Below are 23,574 nucleotides of genomic sequence, written 5' to 3'. Positions count from 1 at the left end.
ACGGAATATCCTCCAATGGAAAAAGTATAAAACAGGCAAGTTATATAGACTAATTTCAAATGACAGGATCAGTTGCACTGTCATTTATCAGCCCGTAGACATGAAATAAATGTCATAAAACTGTATGAGGACCTCAAGAATGTTAAGAAAAAATCTGGATATTGCTTTAAACGTGAATAACATGTGTATTGATGGCAATGAAATGAGAAGAAAAAGACTCACGAGGTCTTCCTTTGGTTTTATGAGAGGGAGAAAACATTTAAGCTAAAGGGAGTAAAACAGATTCAAAGCATTAGTGATGTATAATGTATAAATGGAACATGAGAAGGCAAAGCACAAAGGGGAAGAATCATCACACCTTCAGAGGAGATGTCCAAGAGGCTGACTGATTTAGTCATTTTACTTCCCCTTTCTGGGATTTCTGAAACATATACATAATATTTTGAAAAGTTTTATGACACAGCCCCATGGGTTTTCCTCCTGCTCCCTTCCCCCAAGGGAGCAACAGATATTCTCACTTGGAATGGAGAAATACACTCAACCTGTCAGTATTGTTCAGTCTAGAACATCCTTTACAAATATGAGGACAATGCAGAATTAACATTTGAGAAAAATACACAGCTTTAAAGAAGGTCTAGGAATAAACTCTCTGAGGAATAGATATTTCTCTGAGGAGAATTTATACTGTGTTTAACTAATACCCTTAGAGAGATTCAAGTATATATTGCAAAGAGGCTGTTTAGTACAGTGGTTAAAAACATCAGCTTTGGAGCCAGACTGCCTGCATTTGAAACCTGATTTTACCACTTACTAGTTCTGTGAGTCTCAGTGTGCCTTAGTTACCTCATCCATAAGATAGGAATAATAATTTTACCTAATTCATAAGTTGTCTTGATAATTAATTGAATTAATTAATGAAAAATGCTTAGAACAGTACTAGGCACATAGTAACCATTCAATAAACATTTTTTAAAAATTACTCCTCTTTGTACTTGTCATAGCTTATTATAGTTTTTGCTGTTTGTCCATAAAATTTGAAAATTAAAGAGTTGATTGCTGAAATAAACTCAATTAGTAGACTAGAAACAGCTGAAGATCAAATTAATGAGTTAGGTGACCAAGCTAAAAGATTTTCCTTAAACACAGCATCAAATGAAGGGAGATAAAAAGTATGAGAGGACAAAACCAGAAGTTTTAACATCTATCTAAGAGAAGTTCCAAATAGAAAGTCTGAGAGAATGAAGAAGAGAAAAAATAGTGTCTTCTTAAATAATGGAAGGAATATTCCCAATGTTAAAGAGACTCATATTGGAAGAGTGTACCAACTGCTGAGCAGAATTAATAAAAAAGTTGCATACTGGTGAAGTTTCACAAAACCAAGGATAAAGAGAAAATAAAGCTTCCAGAGGGAAAAAAATTATCTACAGAAATCAGATTGATTGATCAGACTTCTATAAGAAGACTGTGGGAAAAACAGCTTTGAAATTCTGAGGGGAAAATGATTTAAAATATCAAGTTCTGTTTTAAGCCAAGCTAGCCTCCAAAATTGAGAACGAAATAAAATACATTTCATAAATGCAAAAACTCAAACATTTTTTTGAAACAGGTTCCTTAAGGAGGACTAAGAGAAGGACATAGGATATAAGAAACAATGATAAGAAGAGAAGCCAACAAACTTAACCCGAGTCAAGTCTAAATAATTAAAAATCGTTCTGTGAAGCATAAGGAATAGTAGTAGTAATAATAATAGCAATTTGGAGGAACTATTGGATGATTTCTACAAATCTTGGAAGAGGGACAAGAGGAAAGCATAATTTTTTGTTTGGGGGAAGATTATTTATTAACTCAAAGTTGATAGAATTATTTAAGTTTAAATGTTTGTAAAAATAGAAAGGTGAAAAAATTTTAAGCAATGACCTTTAAATAATAAATAGAGTTTATAATTTCCAAAACACTAGCATAGGAGTGGGCAATTGTGAATGGGAACTTTTTTGGTTACATTTTTATGTTCCTTGATGCAATATCCTTGGTATTATTGTAACTTCCTAATCATAATAATGACAATAACTATTACTTATTGAATACTTTGTGCTAAATAATCTTAATTTATTTCTTAAAACAACTCCTATCAGGTAAATACTGTTGCAGCATTATGCTTATTTTTATGTTTGGGGTCAATGAGGGACAAAGGCTTACAGCTGAACAGCTGGTTTGTGGTGGAACTATGATTCTAACCCAGGCAATCTCATTCCAGAGTTTATACCACCTACAAACTGCACTGTGGATGTAGGTGTCCTCAGGTAAAAGAGGAGACATGTAAGAGGGGGCAAGTGTGGGATCAATTCCAGTACAGGTGGATATGACTGACAATAAATACAGTGGGTGAGCAGCAACTGGACACATTATCAGCAAGACCTATACTAACATGTGGATTATTTGAGAATATGCTTATTTATATTTGTAGAATACAGTATTCTAGTTTGGACTTAATTCAAACCAAATAAAGTCCTACAGTTTTTTAAATCATGATTTAATGATAATTTTATATATTCTTAGGGTACTACTGTATTTACTAAATGATAATAACTATTATTTTAGTTGTGTTTTTAAGAAACTACCACTCATCCCCTCTAGCTGAACTAGTAAAAGTATATTGCAAAGATACACATGACAGTAAGGGAGATGGACTCTTGTGGGATATCCAAGAGGTGAACCCAAAGACTGGCCAGCCATTGTGGAAGACTATCTTTTGTTCTTGATCACAATCAGCTTTAGGTGCCTCAGCAGCAGTTGTTGTTTAGGTCTTCACTATAGTGTACTACCTTTATTTTGCCTCAGGTGCTACTGTCTCTATTATCTGCTTTTTTTGTCCATCCATTTGTCTTATATACCAACTTGTTTTCTCCATGGTCCCACGTAAAATTCCTGAGAGAGAGAACATTTGGCCAAGACAGTTACTGTGTATGTGTCAAGGGTTCACAGCTTCATGGACTATTGCATAGACTATTGATTGTCCGCCTTAAGTCAGATATTTACCACAGTAGTTCTAGTCATTTCTGGCCAGGGAGGGATGCCAGCTGGGAAAAACCTGGCTCGTCTAGAGCTGCCTCTTCAGTAGCGAGGTTGAATTCGCCTTAGAGAAAGGGAATGTGATCACAGCATATGCTCTAATTAACGTGTTTAGTAGCCATTGCATATTTTCTTTTTAAAATAGCTCTGAAGAAGAGATTACATTGAAAACAGCAATTGGATTTAGAAATTGAGTAGTATAGAAAGGGAAATATTAAAGACAATGCTTGTATACATGGCTTGAGAACAATCCCTTGCTTACTGCTTTGTAAGCCTGATAACACACAGTCATATATCTCTTGTAGGTAACTTGGTTAAAATATCTGTTTAAGTTAGGATTGTTAACTTTGGATGAGGTACTGATAGATATTAAGGAAGTTTTTCTCCTTGGTATTTTAATAGCTAGGTTTTGCTTGAAAAGAGGTTTTCGAGAATTTTGCAAATTCCAGAATTTAGCAGACTCCTTTAAGAATATTCTCTGGTATATCTGTTATTTAATCCAAGATCAGTGCTGAATTTAAGGTATATCATGAGATGCTTATTATGAAAGTAACTAATTTATAGTAAAACTCTGAAGTATTATATTCAAAAATATGTGGATATTGATATTAAAATTATACATAAATACTTGTTAAATTGCTTCTAGGTTGGGCCATGCAGGCTGCTGCCTATATCTTCATTCATAGGAAATGGAAGGATGACAAGAGCCATTTTGAAGACATGATTGATTATTTTTGTGATATCCATGAACCACTTCAACTCCTCATATTCCCAGAAGGGACTGATCTCACAGGTAAGGTAGCCTTGGTTTGGATCACAGAATTTTAAGACATGAAGGAACTCCAAAACTAGCTATCTAGTCTAAACTTCTCAGTCCTCAGATGAAGCAACTGAACACCAACAAGATTAATGGCCCATCCCTGGGGTCACTCAGTTAGTCAGCAGCACATCGGAACCCAGAACTCCTGGTTTCCAGCCCACAGAGTTGTTTTTTTTTTTTTTAATATTTATTTATTTTTGGTTGCATTGGGTCTTCATTGCTGCGCACAGGTTTTTTTTTCTCTAGTTGCGGCGAGCGGGGGCTACTCTTTGTTGAGGTGCGCGGGCTTCTCATTGTGGTGGCCTCTCTTGTTGCGGAGCACAGGCTCTAGGTGCACGGGCTTCAGTAGTTGTGGCACGTGGGCTTCAGTGGTTGTGGCCTGTGGGCTCTAAAGCGCAGGCTCAGTAGTTGTGGCACACGGGCTTAGTTGCCCTGTGGCATGTGGGATCTTCCCGGACCAGGGCTCGAACCCATGTCCCCTGCATTAGCAGGCTGATTCTTAACCACTGCGCCGCCAGGGAAGCCCAGCCCACAGAGTTTATGATGGGCAACTCCAAGAGGTATTATTTATACTTGCCATCTTAGAGCTTTATATTTTAAGTCTCGGTATACTTTAAATACCAGCCTTTTACTTTATATAATTTGTATATAACCACAAAAAAACCCCAAGTAGCCAAACAATCTTGAGAAAGAAGAACAAAGCCTAGTTGTAAATATCTACTTCTCTGTCCTCTTCCAAGATCCATATTTATCCATTAGACCCTTTTTTTCAACTTCTTTCTTGTAAGAAAGGATCTGGGCTTCCCTGTGGTGCAGGGGTTAAGAATCCTCCTGCCAATGCAGGGGACCGGGTTCGAGCCCTGGTCCGGGAAGATCCCGCATGCTGTGGAAGCAACTAAGCCCGTGCGCCACAAACTACTGAGCCTGTGCTCTAGGAGACCACGAGCCACAACTACTGAGCCCACGTGCCACAAACTACTGAAGCCTGCATGCCTAGAGCCCATGCACCGCAATGAAGAGTAGCCCTGCTCACCGCACTAGAGAAAGCCTGTGCGCAAGCACACAAAGACCCAACACAGCCAAAAACAAATCAATTAATTAATTAATTAATTTTTAAAAAAGGAAAGGATCTAATAGTAACCAATTTCACTTGTTGATTTAAGTTAGTATGTTGCCTTTTTCCTGGTATTTTTAAAGTCTTATCTCTAATATAAGCTGGAAAGGCCTTGTCCTTTTCGTAAAGAAATTCAGCCAGCGTTGAGTTGTAGAGGGGGACACAGGAGAATATATCTAGGACTTTTCTATCTTCCCAGATATCAAATTACACACGCCAAGAATGCCAGTGGATCTCAAGGAATTCTTTAAAAGATTTAAAAACAAAATACAGTCTTTCATTCTTACTAAATCAGTGGGCTTCACATCTTTTTGAACCACAGGTCATTTCTGCAGGTGAAGCCTTCTATTGCAGTCTAGGATTTAAGATGGAGAGAAGAACTGCTCTGGTTGATGAGTATTGGTGGGGGAGGACGTAAGCTACACAGGAAGTAGTTTTATAGAATCCTTCAACTTAAAAGAGCAAATTCAAAAGCTTTAGTACCCTGGTTACTTTAAGAAAAATACAGCAGAATTTGAGAAGGACCCAGTGGATAAAGGTCTGCTGTACAAGGGAGACAGACTGAAGCAGGATAGAACTGAATCTAAAACTCACAAATAGTACGGAGAGATCCCTGTGAACTTGTCTTCTAAATCCTCAATACTAGATCAAGGCAACTAAGAGCTACCAAGAAGGGCAACCCTTAGAACCTGAGAGGAGAACATATAAATGAAAAATCTAATTCACTCTGTGGACATAGTAATTTCTGGAACCCCAGTACCCCAAAAAAGAGTGCAAGATGGAAAATACAAATTACACAACTACTTAAGTAAGTGAATGGGTGACTAAACTGTAATATGTTAATAGAGAAATTAAAGTATTTTGGGAAGTATTTACCATAATACCAAGGAAGAGATCTTGACTAATGTATGACAGATTGGAACTGAGCTAAATGAAGCATGGCAATTTTTATATACTAGTATGATGTACTAATTATACTTACTGTATAGTATGTTTGATTTTTTTTTTTTTTAAAGGTTTTTTTTTTTAAAATTATTTATTTATTTATTATTTTTTGGCTGTGTTGGGTCTTCGTTTCTGTGCAAGGGCTTCCTCTAGTTGTGGCAAACGGGGGGCCACTCTTTCATCGCGGTGCGCGGGCCTCTCACTATCACGGCCTCTCTTGTTGCGGAGCAACAGGCTCCAGACGCGCAGGCTCAGTAGTTATCGCACGGGCTTAGTTGCTCTGCGCATGTGGGATCTTCCCAGACCAGGGCTCGAACCCGTTGTCCCCTGCATTGGCAGGCAGATTCTCAACCGCTGCGCCACCAGGGAAGCCCAGTATGTTGATTTTTATAGTTAAAATTCTAATAGTAGTTGGGTCACAGAGGGTAATACTGAGCGTAATATTGGCTGCCTATTGTTTAAGCTTGAAAATATACTGTTAGTTGTAAGTTGATTGATTCCCAGAGCTGAACTATCATTAGGAAATTTTAATGGACAGCCAGCCATATTTACATTTTTTAATCCTTAGAATGTATAATACTTAAATTTGAGTATTGAAATATCATCTGTATTAGAGTATAGAAAGTCATTTACTGAAATGATAGATTTTGTGAATGCCAAAATGAACACTAAAGAGTGGCAACTTTGGAAGTTATTTAGTAATTAAAAGCTAATGGGATAAAAGCTCATGGGTTGCTGTTACTTTGATACATCAGTATTAAAATGTTCATACATTAGACGTTCAGAGTTTATAAAGTAGATATTTAAAACTTTTCAGTCTGTATTTTCAAGTGTCTTTTTTAGGTGATGAACTCAACATCTAGTTGAATATTTTCAGGGTCCAGAGTACTCATTATTACATGATGTAGTTGCATATTTTTAAAGTTAAAACAGTATTTACATTTTAAGGCCAACTTGCAAAACCAAGACTATTTGCGATAGAGGAAATAAATAGACTGATCTTGAAGTTAAAAAAAAAATTTTTTTTAAACAGTATTTTACAAATAGTTTTGAGTTGGGATATGATTTTTTTTTTTTAAGTAGGCTAGCAAAATACCTTTGGTTTGAAAACGTATCTGTTAACTCAAAGGTGTTTTTAGCTACCACAGTTAACTTTAAACTTGGGTTTTTAAGCCCAAAGAGAATGTTTTATAATCCTCTTTAAGTTGTGAATCCAGCTTGTTTGCACATTTTCAAATTAGTACGTTTAAATGTAACTTTATATTTTATTTTCATATATTATTGTTGTTTATAACTTTTTTTTTGCTTATGCAAGTAATATATGTTATTTTGGGGAAATTTATAAACATAGAAGGGAGCACAAATATTACTCTAATCCCACTGCCCATAAAGAAGCACTATTCTAATTTTGCTCCATTGTTTTTGGGTCATTTGGTCACACGTGCACATGCGCGCACACACACGTATACATACACACATCCATAGGCATATATATGTGCACACATACACGTAATTTTAAAACTGGAAAACCAGAATTAACTTTTCTTTGTACTTAATATTGTAAATCTCTCACATCATTAGGTCAAGGTTGTCCAGAAAAACAGAACCATGTGTGTGTGTGTGTAGAGAGAGAGAGAGAGAGAGGAGAGAGCGGAGAGAAAACGAGGGGAAAGGGTGGGGGGGTGGCAAATTTATTTTAAGGAATGGCTTACATGATTCTGGAGGGTGGAAGTCAGAAATATACAGGGTATGTCAAAGGCTGCAACCCCAGGGAAGATTTGCAGTTTGAGTCCAAAGGCAGTCTGCTGGCAGAATTTCGTTTTGCTTGAGGAGATTAGTCTTTTTCTCTTAAGACCTTCAACTGATTGGATGAGGCCACCCACATTATGCAGAATAGTCTGCTTTACTCAAAGGTCTATGATTTAAATATTAATCTCATCAAAAAACACCTCACAGAAAACATCTAGAATAATGTTGGACCAATATCTGGGTACTTTGGCCTAGTCAATTTGACACATAAAATTAACCATCACAGTTGGTATATTATGATTTTCTGTTTTGTTTACTGGTTTAGAAAGGAAAGCTTTCTAGGTTTAACCATTATATAATATTACATGCAATTAAACACGCTTGTATGTAAAACTTATTCATTTAATAAATATATGAGTGCCTGGAGCTTTATATACAAAAAAGTCTCTTCATGAGACTTTCATGAAGCTTACTTTCTAATGAGGAAAAACATTAAAAACTAATAATAAAATATGCTTGGTATTCATAAATGCTGTACAGTAAGGCAAGATAAGGAGAGAGAGAGAGAGGGAGAGAGAGTAATAAAAGATGGGGACGTAGGGTGCTGTTTTATATAAGGTGGTTTGAGGGAGGCCCCTTAAATTCTTATTTAAGGAGAGACTAAATGAACAAAGTAGAAAAATTATGCAGATGTCTGGGTAGAAGGCATTCTGGGTAGCAGGAAGAACCATTGCACAGACTCTGAGGTGGGAATATGCCTGGCTGGTTTGAGAACATCCGAGCAGCCGGTAGTCTCACTGGAGTGGTAGGCGTGCTGGCACTGGAGTGTTACAGGAGCAGGCAACGAGATAGGAGGCTGTGGTGAGAAAGTGGGATGCTCGTCTGTCAGTCCTAATAATCACAGTCTGGGGGTGGGCAGATAAAGTGGGGATGGAGGGGAAAATCTGCATCTCTGATCTGCGATTATTCTTTCTTCCCACATTGTGCCTGTGCCTTTTAGAACTACTTCCACCTGTATTCACATTCTACAACAGCGTTCAGTTTTATCTTCAGATCCCCCAAGTCTGTGACCAACTGGAAGAGCAAACTGAAGAGTAGTTAACTACTCTTCTTTGTGGTGTCTCTGGGATTCCTCATCCCATGTAAGGTCCTGCCAGTTGTCTATAAAATACTGTTCTGTAGTCCCGTGCCCAGAATATTCCCCTCAAATGAATGTCAGAGGAGCTTATTACTTTTCTTGTTTAGAGCTTTACTTTTGACTTGCTGGAGATCTGTTTAATTTTTGACTCAATTTATAGGAGTGTTCTTTGAATATTTTAGTGTCGTTGAATCCATCTGTAGTTTTTTTGAGATTTTGAGGATTCTGTGGTCTTAAATTTACTCCTCGGAAAGTAGTATTTTTACATATAGGTTTTTTCCTGGTGACTTGGAATGGTCTATAAATTTCAGGATGGCGCTGAGGATTGCAGGTTCTAACGTCTGCTGTCATCAGAAGGTATTTCATGATCTCCCCCAGCAGCTAAGGCCAAATTTCTGAACACTTTACTTTTTCCAAATATAATTGCTGAATAATGGGTTTGGTTCTTCTTGGAACTTATAAAGTTACCTCATGGAATGGAAAAGAAGTTTTTTGCCAACAGTTGGAACATATACTTGACTCAGTAAACTATATTCAGCCAAACCATGTTCAGATGTTTGTACATGGTGTGCTAATCATGTGCCCATTCTGTCGTGGAGTGGTGTTGGTTAGTAATATTAGTGTGCTCTGTGCCTGAGCAAGGCAGATATTTCACTTTGCACTGAAGCCCTAAATTATTGGGTTAAAAAAATGTTGATCTGATATATTTGGCAAATTGTTAGTTGTGTCTTCTGGATGTCTAGATCCTTATGTTTTATTACTATTTAGTTTTACTTTATTTCATCTTTATATTTTAGTATTTCAATTTTTTATTATGTAATGACTATTTTATGAAAATTTTAGTTATTAGTATTTTATCTGTATTTCAGTTTTCATTGTATATTGACTAGTTTATGAAATCTCTTAAAGAATTTTAAGGATTTGAATATTAATTTATAAACTGTCATAAAACATCTATTAATACCTTATTATAAAATTTCCGAAATTCCAATAAGTAGGTAACTCTAGGATCTTTGTTAGGGATTTACTAAAGTATTTCTATCTTATCATTTGATTCAGTATGTTATATTAATTACAGAAAAATTAACTGCCATTTTTATCAAAGAAATTCTGCACCATTTCCTTACCTCACTTATCTTCCTTTATTTTATGGCTTCTAATGGCCTATTGTTTTGTTTAGAAAATAGCACGGCTCGAAGTAATGAATTTGCTGAAAAGAATGGACTTCAGAAAATATGAATATGTCTTACATCCAAGAACTACAGGCTTTACTTTTGTAGTAGACCGTCTAAGAGAAGGTAAGCACCCATCTCAAAGTGTACTTTTTTATATAAGTGGCAGAAATTGCTAAACTTCACATATAACTCCGTAGAATTTACAAAGCACTTTTTCATACTTTATCTCAAGAAATGAGATACTGTATTTTTATGCTAACTTGACCCCATGCGCTAAAATGTTTTATTATGTATTCTTTAGAAATATAAAAGAATCTTTGTCAAAAACAAAACATTTTTTCTCCTTTTTTGGAATAGACAGAAAATAATACATACAGTTAGACCATCATTCCATTTTTAAATGCTTCTCAAAGCAGCAAAACTGTCTTGAAAGTATCTATCACTTATAATATAGTTATTTATAACTTAAAAAATATTTTTACATTCATTATTCCACTCACTGCAACGAGTGATTCCGGTTGGTAGGAAGGCAAGTACTGCTATCTCTATTTTGTTGTTAAATAGAAGTGGCATCCAAGGTCGTTCGTAAATTTCCATAGATCACGGATGGAACCTCGTTCTTCTGCTTTCTACTTTGTGGCTCACACTACCCCCTCCCCACCCCCACGTCCTCTAGAGCCGTGTCTGTTGAAGGGCATCTGGAGCCAAGGTGATGCACTGACCATGTCACACCCATTTAAATGTTTACATTTTGATATTTTATGAAAAAAAAACCAATTGGACATTTGTTATAGCTGCATATGTAATATTTATATATTCATACACACATGTATATACAAATGGATAACAGACATATAGATATATATGAAAAAGGAACTGTCCAGAAACATGCTGAAGTGTTATTAATTTTACAAGAACAAGTCAAAGCCCAGAGTCACCTAGCAGAAGAAAAATCTTGTTTGCATGTTTCTGCTCTCCACTCTGATTTCTAGCAAGCCATATTGTATAAAGGTGACATCTGTGACAAATTATCACCTTCATTTGATAATTGCTATGTTGTCATAAAACTGCTTGTGCCTAACATGAAAGGCCTTGAAACATTATATAAGAAGAGGTATAAAGTTCTTACTTCTTACCCTAATTGGCATCACTATTGTTCCTTTAGGGTTTAATGTACTTTAAGATGTAAAGTAAAGTATAACCTCATTTAGTGAACCCTGCCAAAACGAAGCATCTTTACAACTAAGTACTCATGATATAAAAGAAATGCATAGTCAATCCAAAATCACATTGGTATAGTAAACTAAAAATATTGTCCCTGTTAGTTTGGCTTGCTTTTGGAATTCTGTGGTTATAACTAAATGAAATGGAAACATGGACTTTATGGTCATATTGTGTATGAATAGTGAGTGTCCATCTACCCATAGAAGCTCATGGAGAACACAGTTCTTTATGCCTATGGAATAGGACAGGGAGGTACCAAGACATTAAAACAGGGATGCTGCTGCTTTTTGTTTTTTTGTTTTTCTTCCCCAGAACGTGGTACCACTTACTGTGGCATTCAGTTTAGACTCTCCCTTCTCATTCAACAATATGTTTTTTATTTTCTAACAATCTGATATTTTATAGTATTTAATGATTACTTTAAAAGTATTTCTGACATCATGGAACATGCTGTTGGAACACATCTTTTGCTAATAAAGATCTTTTTAATTGCAGGCAGGATAGTTGAGAGATTATTTTATAGTGGATGAGGATATAACTACAGAGCTCTCTGTTCTGAAATCTGGAAAATATTTTAGTAGCAAACTGATTTATAACTTTGGGGAACATGTATTACTTAGTCATCACTCAGAGTACTAGTCAACAACCACAGTATGTCATTTTTCCTGCCAGAAGTGGCAACTGATTTTTCCCCCTTCTCTGTATCAGTAAAGAAAGAAACACAGATGACTCCATTTGCTTCAGCTAAAAAAAGTTAGATGATTCCATTTACTTCAGTTAGAGAAGTAGAATGGGTCCTATACACTATGATAATAATAGAAACAAGAAATATGATGGTGGTGATTATAATAGTAACAGCAGCTAACGTTTACTGAGTATTTACTAAGTACCAGGCATTATGCTAAGTGTTCTGTATGTGTAAGGTCAGTTAACCCTCACAACAACTGTCCTGGTAGTTACCAGTATTTAACCTGTAGAGCAAAACTGAAGCAGAAATTGAAGAATCAGCTCAGAGTTATTGGAATATGGTTGGTCTGACTGAATAGCCTGTGTTCTTTCTACTGTAATATGATGCCTCGTATATTTATAGTGTGATTTTAGTTAAAGCACCTTTGTAATAATAGTGAGCTGGATGGTTTTTCTTCAAGGAAAATATTTTAAAAGAAAGAAGAGGCTAAATGGCAGATCGTGGAGGGATGGGAGTCACAAGGGAAGTGGTTATGATGCTGCCTGAGATGACGGGGAGAGCAGGCACAGTCATCTAGTCAGAGTATCATTTTAGGAAAGAAATCTAAGACTCAGAAAGGGCCCAGCACAACTTCCTGATCTTTTCTGGGATCTGCTTTTGTTTATCAATTAAGTGAAAAAGAATCTTGCTCTTAAAACAAATGGCCGTTATAAATAAATATTCCAATGGAAGCCTGGAGACCACATATTAAAACCAATTACCGAAGAAATGTATGAGGACAAGATGGCAGAGTAGAAGGACTTGAGCTCACCTTTTCTCAGAAAGCACCAAAGTCACAATTAACTGCCAAACAACCATCAACAAAAAGAATGGGACCTAACAAAAAAGATATTCTACTTCCAAAGACAATGAAGAAGCCACAACAAGATGGTAGGAGGGGTGCTTTCATGATATAATGAAATCCCATACCCGCCAGGTGGGTGACCCACAAACTGGAAAATAATTATATCACAGAGGTTCTCCCACAGGAGTGAGAGTTGGGAGCCCTATGTCAGGCTCCCCAGCCTGGGGTAGGGCATCAGGAGGAGGAGCCCCCGGAGCATTTAGCTTTGAAGGCCAGCGGGGCTTGAGTGCAGGAGTTCCACAGGACTGGGGGAAACAGAGACTCCGCTTCTTGAGGGCACACACAAGGTTTCATGTGCACAGGGACCAGGGCAAAGCGGTGACTCCATAAGAGCCTGGGCCAGATCTACCTGTGGGTCTTCGAGTGTCTCCTGGGGAGATGGGGGGTTGTCTGTGGCTCACTGATGGTGGATGCCCCAGGGAATACTCATCAGCATGAGTTCTCCTGGAGGTTGTCATTTTGGCACTGAGACCTGGCCCCACCCAACAGCCTGCAAGCTCCAGTGATTGGATGCCACAGGCCAAACAACCAACAGGGTGAGCCCCACCCATCAGGAGACAGGCTGCCTAAAGTTGTCCTGAGCCAACAGCCACCTGTAAACATACCCCTTGACACGGCCCTGCCCTCCAGAGGGACAAGACCCAGCTCTACACACCAGGAAAGCATGCACAAGCCCCTGAACTAACCTCACTCACCAGGGTCAGAAACCAGAACCAAGAAGAATTACAGTCCTGCAGTCTGAGGAACGGAGACCACAAACACAGAAAAGTTAGACAAAATGAGGCGGCAGAGAAATATGTTCCAGACGAAGGACTAAGATAAAACCCCAGAAGAACAACCAAGTGAAGTGGAGATAGGCAATCTACCTGACAAAGAATTCAGTGTAATGAGAGTAAAGAGGATCTGAGATCTCAGAAAAAAGAATGGAGGCACAGCACACAGAGGATACAAAAATGTTTAATAAAGAGCTAGAAGCTTTAAAGAACAAACAGAGATGAACAATATAATAACTGAAATGAAAAATACACTAGACAGAATCAATAGCAGAATAAATGAGGCAGAAGAATGAATGAGCTGGAGGACAGATTGGTGGAAACCACTGCTGCGGAACAGAATAAAGAAAAAAGAATGAAAAGAAATGAGGACAGTCTCAGAGACCTCTGGGACAACATTAAACACATCAACATTCACATTATAGGGATCCCAGAAGGGGAAGAGAGAGAGAAAGGGCCTGAGAAAATATTTGAAGAGATAATAGCTGAAAACTTCCCTAACCTGGGAAAGGAAACAGTCACCCAAGTCCAGGAAGTGCAGAGAGCCCATACAGGATAAACCCAAGGAGGAACATGCCAAGACTCATAGTAATCAAACTGACAAAAATTAAAGACAAAGAAAAAAAATATTAAAAGCAACAAGAAAAAAGCAATAAATAACATACAAGGGAATTGCCATAAGGTTATCAACTGATTTTTTAGCAGAAACTCTGCAGGCCAGAAGGGAGTGGTATGATATACAATATTTTAAGTGATGAAAGGGAAGAACCTACAACCAAGAATACACTACTTAGCAAGGCTGTCATTCAGATTTGACAGAGAAATCAAAAGCTTTACAGACAAGTAAAAGCTAAGAGAATTCAGTACCACCAGACCACCTTTGCAACAAATGTTAAAGGAACCTCTCTAGCCAGAAAAGAAAAGGCCACAACTACAAACAAAATTACAAATGAGAAAGGTCACCGGTAAAGGCAAACATACAGTAATGGTAGGAAATCATCCACACACAAATATGATATCAAAACTAGCAATTGTGAGAAGAGGAGAGTATAAGTGCAGGATATTGGAAATGCATTTGAAATTAAGAGACCAGTAACTTAAAATAATCTTGTGTGTGTGTGTGTGTATACACACACACACACACACATATACGTGTGTGTATATATATATATACACACATATATGTGTGTGTGTGTGTCTATATATATACATATATATATATGTATATATATAGACTGCTATATCAAAACCTCATGGGAGCCGCAAACCAAAAATCTATAATAGATACACACACAAAAAAGAAAAAGCACCCAAAGACAACACTAAAGATAGTCATCAAATCACAAAAGAAGAAAACAAAAGAGGAAGGGAAGAAAAACCACCCCAAAAAAAGAGAAAACAAATCCAGAACAATTAACAAGATGGCAATAAGAACATACATATCGATAATTACCTTAAATGTAAATGGATTAAATCCTCCAACTGAAAGACATAGTCTGGCTGAATGGATACAAAAACAAGACCCGTATCTATGCTGTCCACAAGAGACCCACTTTAGATCTAGGGACACATACAGATTGAAAGTCAGGGGATGGAAAAAGGTATTCCATGCAAATGGAAATCAAATGAAAGCTGGAGTAGCAATACTCATATCAGATAAAATAGACTTTAAAATAAAGAATGTTACATGAGACAAGGAAGGACACTACATAATGATCAAGGGGTCAATCCGAGAAGAAGATATAACAATTATAAGTATATATACACCCAACATAGGAGTACCTCGTACGTAAGGCAAATACTAACAGCCATAAAAGGAGAAATCAACAGTAACACAATAATAGTGGGGGACTTTAACACCCCACTTACATCAATGGACAGATCAGACAGAAAATCAGTAAGAAAATGGGCCTTAAATGATACATTAGACCAGATGGACTTGATACAAATTAACTTATTTACAAACAGAAGAAGACTCACAGACTTCAAAACAAACTTATGGTTATCAAAGGGGAAAGGTAGGAGAGGGGGAGGGATAAATTAGGAGGTTGGGATTAACACATACACACAACTATATATGAAATAGATCATTAACAAGGACCTACTGTATAGCACAGGGAACTCTGCTCAATAATGTGTAACAACCTATATGGGAAAAGAACCTGAAAAAGAGTGGATATATGTATATGTATAACTGAATCACTTTGCTCTACACTTGAAGCTAACACAACATTGTAAATCAACTAAACTCTAATATAAAACAAAAATTTAAAAAACCCAATTATCATTAGGTAACATCTTCATTGCTCACTCATGCATGTAACTGAATTCACTATTTCTGATATTAATAGCACAAGTTCAGGCAGATGAGAAATTCAAGACATCAAGAAGTTAAGGATAAGAAGTCCTAACAGGAAGCACTGAATAAGAGAAAATGCAAAACAAGTAGTTTCTGAGCGTCTCTTTAGAATATATTTCACCGAGATTAAGAACATTTAGAAAACACACACTTAACCTGAAATATAACACCCATTATATGACATTATACAGATGTGTTGTTCTTGTAATAATAATGGTAAAAAGTTTTCCCAGAGTACCTTGATTTCCATCATTTTTGTACTTTTATACTTTTACTAGATCATAACCTTCTTAAGGATATGGATTGTCCTGCCCCTAATAGAGACTAAATCAGTATTAGTTGAGTTTAATATTTTCTTTTGTCTGCAAAGATAAGCACAGTGTCCTACCATCTTCCCAAAGCAATGTATATTACACTGATCAGTATCTCATGGAAGATTTATTTCATATGTACCTCTAATCACAGGACATTTCAATATGTGATTATATAACCCTTTTCAGTACTAAGATTAACCCAAACCCAAAAGGAAGGAAGTTGCTAACTTAGAGAAAAGAAGGTTTTACATGAGAAAGATATAGTCATTATCATCTCTGCTGCTGTATTATTTTTAACAGTAGTAGCTTTAGTCTTCTTTGATTTTAAACAAGTAATGATTTGGTCCAGCCATTATTTGGTTCTGTTACGTGCTTTGTAAGCCAGTTACTGAATTGTAACCATGCAATAATTACCTTCACCATTAGGCGGCACAAGTGTGCACATTTGAGATAACTTGAAATTAGGTTAAAGTAGTTGGGAGTGAGGGGTCAAATACCCCATGGAATATGACCTTGCCTTCAAGAAGTTTATCGTCTTCCTGGATAGATAAGAATAGTACTCATGGAAATATCTAAAAAATAATATGACAGTATAATTGCGTGCCAAGTTTTGTGGTATACAGTATAAAATATTATGCTTAATTACATTACACAATCACAGGTGTGTTCAGTAAAGAGAGATCATGTAGTGTTGAAATACTCAGGTAAGGCTTCTTCAAGAAGCTGAATTTCCCTTGGACCTTAGAGACTATATGTAATTTGGATAGGCAGGAAAAATAAGTATGGCTGAGAACAGGAAAGGAAGAATACAAGAAAGGGCACAGTGTTTGGTCAGCTAGGCAAAACCAGTCTGATTGAGCTGAAGACCTGGCTGTAAAGTAACAGACAATATTTAAGAAGGTTTTGTGACGCCATTATTGTTGAAGAACTTAATTCCTACCCCCAAAGAGTCATGTTTTTATTTTTTCCATTTCTAGATCAAGTCACTCAAGCAAACAGCTCACTTGGGACAGATCTTACCATTGTGTTCAGTGAAGAAAGTCATGACAGCCTTAATGAAAAATGATAGAAGCCCTATATTCTGTCCATAAAAACAACCATCTAACATTTAGCAAGTACCTGCCTTGTGCCAGGCACTGAACTGTTCACATGTCGCTGCCCATGCAGTGAAATTACCCAGGGAGCTTTTAAAAACGTAGATACTCGGGTCCAGGCTCAGACCTGCTGAATCAAAGTCTGGTGGTGGCTCCTGGGCTCATAGCTACCCCACGAGCTACTTTCTTACAGATCACTTAGTTCTCATAACTGTGCTAGGTGGTGGTTTGCCCTGTGCTACACCCGAGGAGACTGGCTCAGTTAACAACTTGCCCAGGGTCACACAGCTGCTGAGTGGAGGTACCGTGATCTAAACTCAGGTCTCTTTGATGCCAAAGCCCATGTTCTTCCTGCTATGTAAGAAGTTAGCAGTTTTTCTATTCCAGATACTACAAAAATGCCATCTTTGTAGGGCTTTTTCTGTCTTACCTAGATCTCTCCCTGGTATCCTTTGGCTGTACTGTGTGTTTTGTTTAAATGGAAAAATAAATCAAGGATTTCCTTTTTGTAAGCATCTCTCTTTTTTTTTCCTGGTTCCTATATTTACCAGTTCTTCATTTATTTCTCTGATCCTTAAAACAAAACTCAAACTATCTGTCCTTTCAAATTGTGGTTCTATCTTTTCTTTCTTTTTGCCAACAACTCTCAAAATAGCCTGATGACTTGATTTTCTCAATATTAGCTCTCTTCCTATAAAAAAAAAAAAGTTTTTCTTTATTTAAAAAAAAAAAAAGTTGGAAAATTAATTACAAAGAAGAAAATGGCACCCATAGTCTTGTCAGGCACTTCTCAAATATCCAGTGCCTTTTGAGTCTTGTGTTTTTCCATGTGTTATTTTAAAAATTGGGTCAAATTCTATTTTGTTTTGTAAAAATGTTTTTTCCAACTTACTATAATGCGCATTTTTTCACCATCCTTACATAATTTTTTATGATACGTTAATGTATGCATGGTGCTTCATCAGATAGAGGTGCCACTATTTATTTAATTAGGCCTCTATTATTAAAAATTAAAATGGTTTCCAGTTTTCCACTCTTATAAATAATGCCAAAGTATGTGTAAATCTCTATTTCCGTAGGATATATTTCCAAATCTAATTACTGAGTCAAGGGTATATTTTTTAAAGTTTTTAAAAAATGTTAGTCTTATGCCCTGCCCCATTTCATCTGGTCACCAATTTCTATGATATTGCCTTGGAAGCATCTCTTAGAGAAACTTCCTATATTTCCGCAATGGCCCCATTTGATGGGATCCCATTACCTCTCCTTTTCACGCTTCCTGGCTTTCTCACTGGAGTGCCTCTTGTTTCTTCTTTGCTAATCCATATTGCACACAGCTAACAGTCAGTCTTCATAAAGTACCACTCTAATGTAATTGTGTGTATGTTTATTTGTTCAGAAAATGCTTCTTGGGCACATACGTTATTTGACTTGCTGAGATATTGCCAGTACCAAGACATACCCAATTCCCTTCAGTATCATCAAGTTTAGGAAACATTAAAATGCATTATCATAAGAGATATGAATAGAAAGTAACTTAAGCACATAAAGAAAGGCTAGTCTTTTTTTACTTAAAGTGACACTGAAGAGGTGGCACATGAGCTGAGAATTAAAGAATAATTAGGCATTTTCCAGGGAGAAAAGACATTTAAATATGTGCATTACTTCCATATTCCTTGGTGAAGACTTTATAATATGGTTCCAATCTACTTTTTAAATTTTACCACTAATGCAGAATGAGCCAACCTATTTGAATTAATGGACTATTCCTGACTGTGCCTTATGCTTTCTGAATTTTGCCTCTGGTTACATCTGTCCAGGCTAAAACCTGCAAGGCTTTGCTCTTTTCTTTAATCTCCAAATGCTATTTTTCCTTTAATGATCTTCTTCTAAGAGTCCATTCTCATTTCCCCCAGCTGGCAGACATCTGGACTGAATATCTTTTTCTTCTCTAATAGGACTTAGCACAGATCTTATATTAATAGTCATTTTAATATATTTTATCTCTTACCTTCCTAAAAGGACAGCAACTGCCATGTCACCTAAACCATTAAGAACAAAGATTTTATTTCTAAATCTAATGAATACCTTTCCATTCTTATTTTCCTCTTAGCAACATTCGGCACTGTTGATTCTTCTTGAAATACGCTCTCCCTTTGGCTTGTCATTTTTTCTCCTACTTCTCTGGCCACTTCTCAAGACTTTTTTGCAGGTTCTTCAGTCCTCTCTATATTCCTCATAAGACTCTCCCAGGCTCCTTTGTTCTCTCACTCCACGCATTCTCCCTGGGACATGTCATTCAGGTTGGTGGCTCAAATGATCATCCATGTGCTCATGACTCCTAATTCTAAACCCTTGGTCCAAAAGCCCTTTCTTACTTAAGAGCCGTATATGTGATTTTTGCCACTTGGAGGTTCTGCAGGCACTTCAATATGTTCAGAATTGAATTTGTCATTCCCCCTAAATTGCTTTTCCTCCTATATTCCTCACACCACAGAGTCATTATCATCATTGTCAATCAAGCCTTCTTCTAAGTGAATGTGACAGCACACTAAATTAGGCACTCAGGCCCTGGAGTCAAAAGACCTGGGTTAGAATCCTGGCTTCACTAGGACCAGGAGTGTGGCTGGTTAGATTCCTTTCCCTCATTAAACCTCATTTTCATCTTCTGTAAAATAGGAGTAATAATAGTGCTTACTTTCTATGATTTTATAGGACTCTTCTGAGGGTTCAGTATAGTCAGGCACAGAAAGCACTTAGCACAGGGCCTGGAAAATAGCAAGCACTCAATAAATGTTACAGTGCAAATCTGATTGTGTCAGCGCCCGGCAAACCCTTCTGGGTTTCACAGTGCTCCAAGGTTAAATCTACTTCTTTAACATGATTTGCCAGGCCCTCTGTGACCTGGTCCTTGCTTACCTCTCTGGCCTATCTGCCGTCTCCTTAGTTACACCATTTGTCCCAGACATACTGAACTGCTTTCCTTCCCCAGAGTGTACTGTACTCTGAGCCTTCCCCACTATAGCAGAACTTCTCCTACTCAGCCTGGAGGTCGCAGCTTAGATAATAGTTCATTTGGGAAGCCTTCCTAGCTATCTTAGACTTCTGTGTTCCCTATGTGAATGCTTTTCCTACTATATTTGCCCTATATAAATGTTTTTCCTATGGTATTATCACTTGTGTAATTATCCATTTTGTCCATAACTCTCAGTGTCCTGACCATAAGCATCAAGTCAGGTCCACTGACAGTTTTTATCCTAGCCTTCAGCAGAGACCTGGCATATAAAAGATGTTCTTTAGATTTTTTGAACCAATCAGCTGCTTGGTTGCTGTAATTTTATACCCTGCTATGTTCCAATAAAGATTTAAAGTGGCAAACATAATTATGTATGTTACGATAACAGCAGCACCACGGCATAAGAAAAAAAAATTAAGGTAAAGGGACAATAAAGGGATGAATTTAATAGACAAGTTATATGTTACAAGGTTATTGTATACATAAGACATATGTTATAAGCTCTATATTCCTATAAAATATGGGTCTATAAATTGGCCCTGAGCTTTCTGGCACCTTCTATATAAGGGAACTGAATGATATCATTGACAAGGGCCATAAGATTAAAGCAAACCACATGCTCGGAAAAAGCATGACCATTTCTGAAGGACTTGAGAGAAAGATCTTTGGTTCCTCACAGGGGACATTGTGCACTGTCGTGCCCAGCAGCCTCACAGCATCTTTAATGTTAAATGTTCCACATAGCAGCAGAGTGCTTGCCCACATGGGCTAATGGCAGGAGGAGAAAGAGTAGTTCAGTAAAAACAGCCTCATAAGAGCTCAAAACATTGTCTTAACTCTAAAGGTATGGAGAGACTGCATGTCCTTCAAATCATTCTCCACAAATGGTATTTTACTCACTGAGCTTTGGATGAGAATTGGTTTGTACAGGTTTTGGTTACTCTTCATAAAGCATCTGTTGTGCAGATACTTTGTATCACGAGTTAAGTACAGGTCCAAGGGCTTTACTCGTAGGTGGAAATGGGTATAGGCTTCTCTTAGGGAAGTTGAGCCTGCTGAGATTTTACTCAGGAACTGAAGGTGACTTTACTTCTGAACTGAGGGTGGCCAGTGTGGCCTGCAGAAAACAATTGAGATTCATGTGTTTTTGTTTGCAGTACTTAACAGCATGGTCAACAGACCACTGCCCAAAGCTCAGTCCCTGTCTGTGTGGCCTTTCTCATCTTGTTTCTGGCTGTAACTCCATGTCCTCTCTTTGTTCTAGCCAGGTCGAACATGCTTTTCTCATGCTATTCCTTTTCCTGAACTGTTCCCAGTCATCTGGGTAGCTCCTGTTGGTCCTTCAAGACAGTTCAAATGCCTTTTACATTTCAGACAATCTCCTGACCAGGTTATTAGGGTTCTTTCTTCTTACTCTCGTCATACTCCAGGCATTTGTCAATCACTTTGTTCATATTTTCTATAATCAGTGATTTTTTTTTTTTTTTTTTGGCCTTCTCTCACTTGGACTCTGAGCTCCTTTAGGGTAGATACTGTGTTTTGTCATTTTTATATCTGAGGTCCTAGTGTCATGAGTATCACAGGTACTCAGTATAGGTTTGTACAAATTTTGTAGCTGCTGTTTTCAGCATCTCACACACATGCACTTGTGATTAGTAATGCCCCCTACCACCTTCAGTATCCACTGTAGGATACATGTAAGGCTGATTTTTTTTTTCCCCCCAGATTATCTATACTATTAGAAGGGACATACGGAAGCATATTATTTGCAACTTACATGAACAAGCTCTTGGCATTTGATCATGTAAAAATCAGTATGGAATTGTGGTTATTAAATGTTTCCTGGCTTATTGGTATTTCTACTCAACGAGTTTCAGCTTCTGAGATAGTCCTGAGACGACAGTCATTGCAGCCTTGTGCCTCTCTGTACCACTTGACTTCAGTAGGAGAAAAATCTTGTTCTGGGGGTATGTACTATTTCTCTAACACCGGCCAGCTATAATAAATGCCGACGAGTGTGAAAGGTAGGCCTCAGTGATGAGTTCATGTCTTATGGCACCATTAATAAAAATTCTCAAAATATATATTCTCCAATTGGTTAGATTACCATTTTTACAAATGAGTGAAAATTATATACAAGTTGTATTTTATTCATTCAGAATGCCTAAGTATTGATACTCTGTTATAATGTTTATATTAGTTTCTTAAGAGTAGTACACTGAAAAATGCTGATGACTGTGACACTTACAAAATATGTTTATTTTAAAATTTAGAATTGTGGAAGAAGCTTTGTAAGTAAAATTTGTGGAATTGTCTTTGAGTGATAACTTTCTGTAGGCTGTATACTGACTGTAAAGAATATTGTTACATACATTAAACTCATTCTTTCAGTTTTTCCCTCTGAAGGCATTAGTGAGACAGCTGAACCAACAGCAGAGAATGCTGGCAGCTCTGCCATCATGGTGTTATCTCCCCGAGCAGCAGCTAAGCACTAAATCTTCATGTCCTTATAATGTTGTTTTGAAGCAAAATAAGAGTTTCAGTGCATATGCACGACGTATGTAACAATATTATACTTCAGCTTCCTGTTCATATGAAAATCAAAGTTTATTCTCACCAAAGCTGAGATGTTGGCCTGAATCTAACTGCTGTGGACACTTCAATCCAGAAGTTCATCTGAACAGGAAATTATGCCTGCCTTTTTGTTTTATATAGTATATAATTTCACTATGGATGTATCATTTTTCTTTTCTGGGCTTGTCCAAAAAGCCTTGAAGCTTTAACTTGTTTCTCCTTTTTTCTGAGCATGTGTCCCATTTCCATATTTTTAAAGGTTATGCCCTTTCTCTTTTAGCTTTATAGTTTTTCGTATTCAAAATATTTTTTCTATATTTTTTCCAGTTGCTAGGACCTTTTCTCGTTTTGTTTTTTTGTTTTTAAGTAAATTGATGTTTGTTTTGAGTATTGCAAAGGTATTGTTAAAACAATACTGACCTTGCTGGTGTGTGTGAGTGTGTGCTTATGCATGTGCACCTGCAAACCAAGTTCATGTGCCCTCACTTTTTAAAAATAGATTCTTATCAGAAATCAGTGCCACAGGAACATGAAACGAAATATAGAAGTTATTTGCTTATTAATGTTGAAAATTATCTGAATAGCTTTCTAAATGAAAGAATTTTTTTCCATTTTATT

General features: G+C 37.0%; 1 protein-coding gene across 1 annotated transcript in view; it reads left to right on the top strand.

Moving 5' to 3' along the window:
- Positions 1–23,574, top strand: part of LCLAT1 (lysocardiolipin acyltransferase 1) — a 191,837-nt gene that overhangs the window by 98,721 nt on the left and 69,542 nt on the right. Inside the window, 3 exon segments of the mRNA XM_036872507.1 lie at positions 3,716–3,862; positions 10,016–10,065; positions 10,067–10,133. Coding sequence (XP_036728402.1) covers positions 3,716–3,862; positions 10,016–10,065; positions 10,067–10,133 — 264 coding nt within the window.

This window comes from Balaenoptera musculus, chromosome 13 (assembly GCF_009873245.2).
Source record: "Balaenoptera musculus isolate JJ_BM4_2016_0621 chromosome 13, mBalMus1.pri.v3, whole genome shotgun sequence".
Taxonomy (NCBI): Eukaryota; Metazoa; Chordata; class Mammalia; order Artiodactyla; family Balaenopteridae; genus Balaenoptera; species Balaenoptera musculus.
Note: the sequence above shows the minus strand (reverse complement) of the source record. Positions and strands in the feature narration are given on the sequence as shown.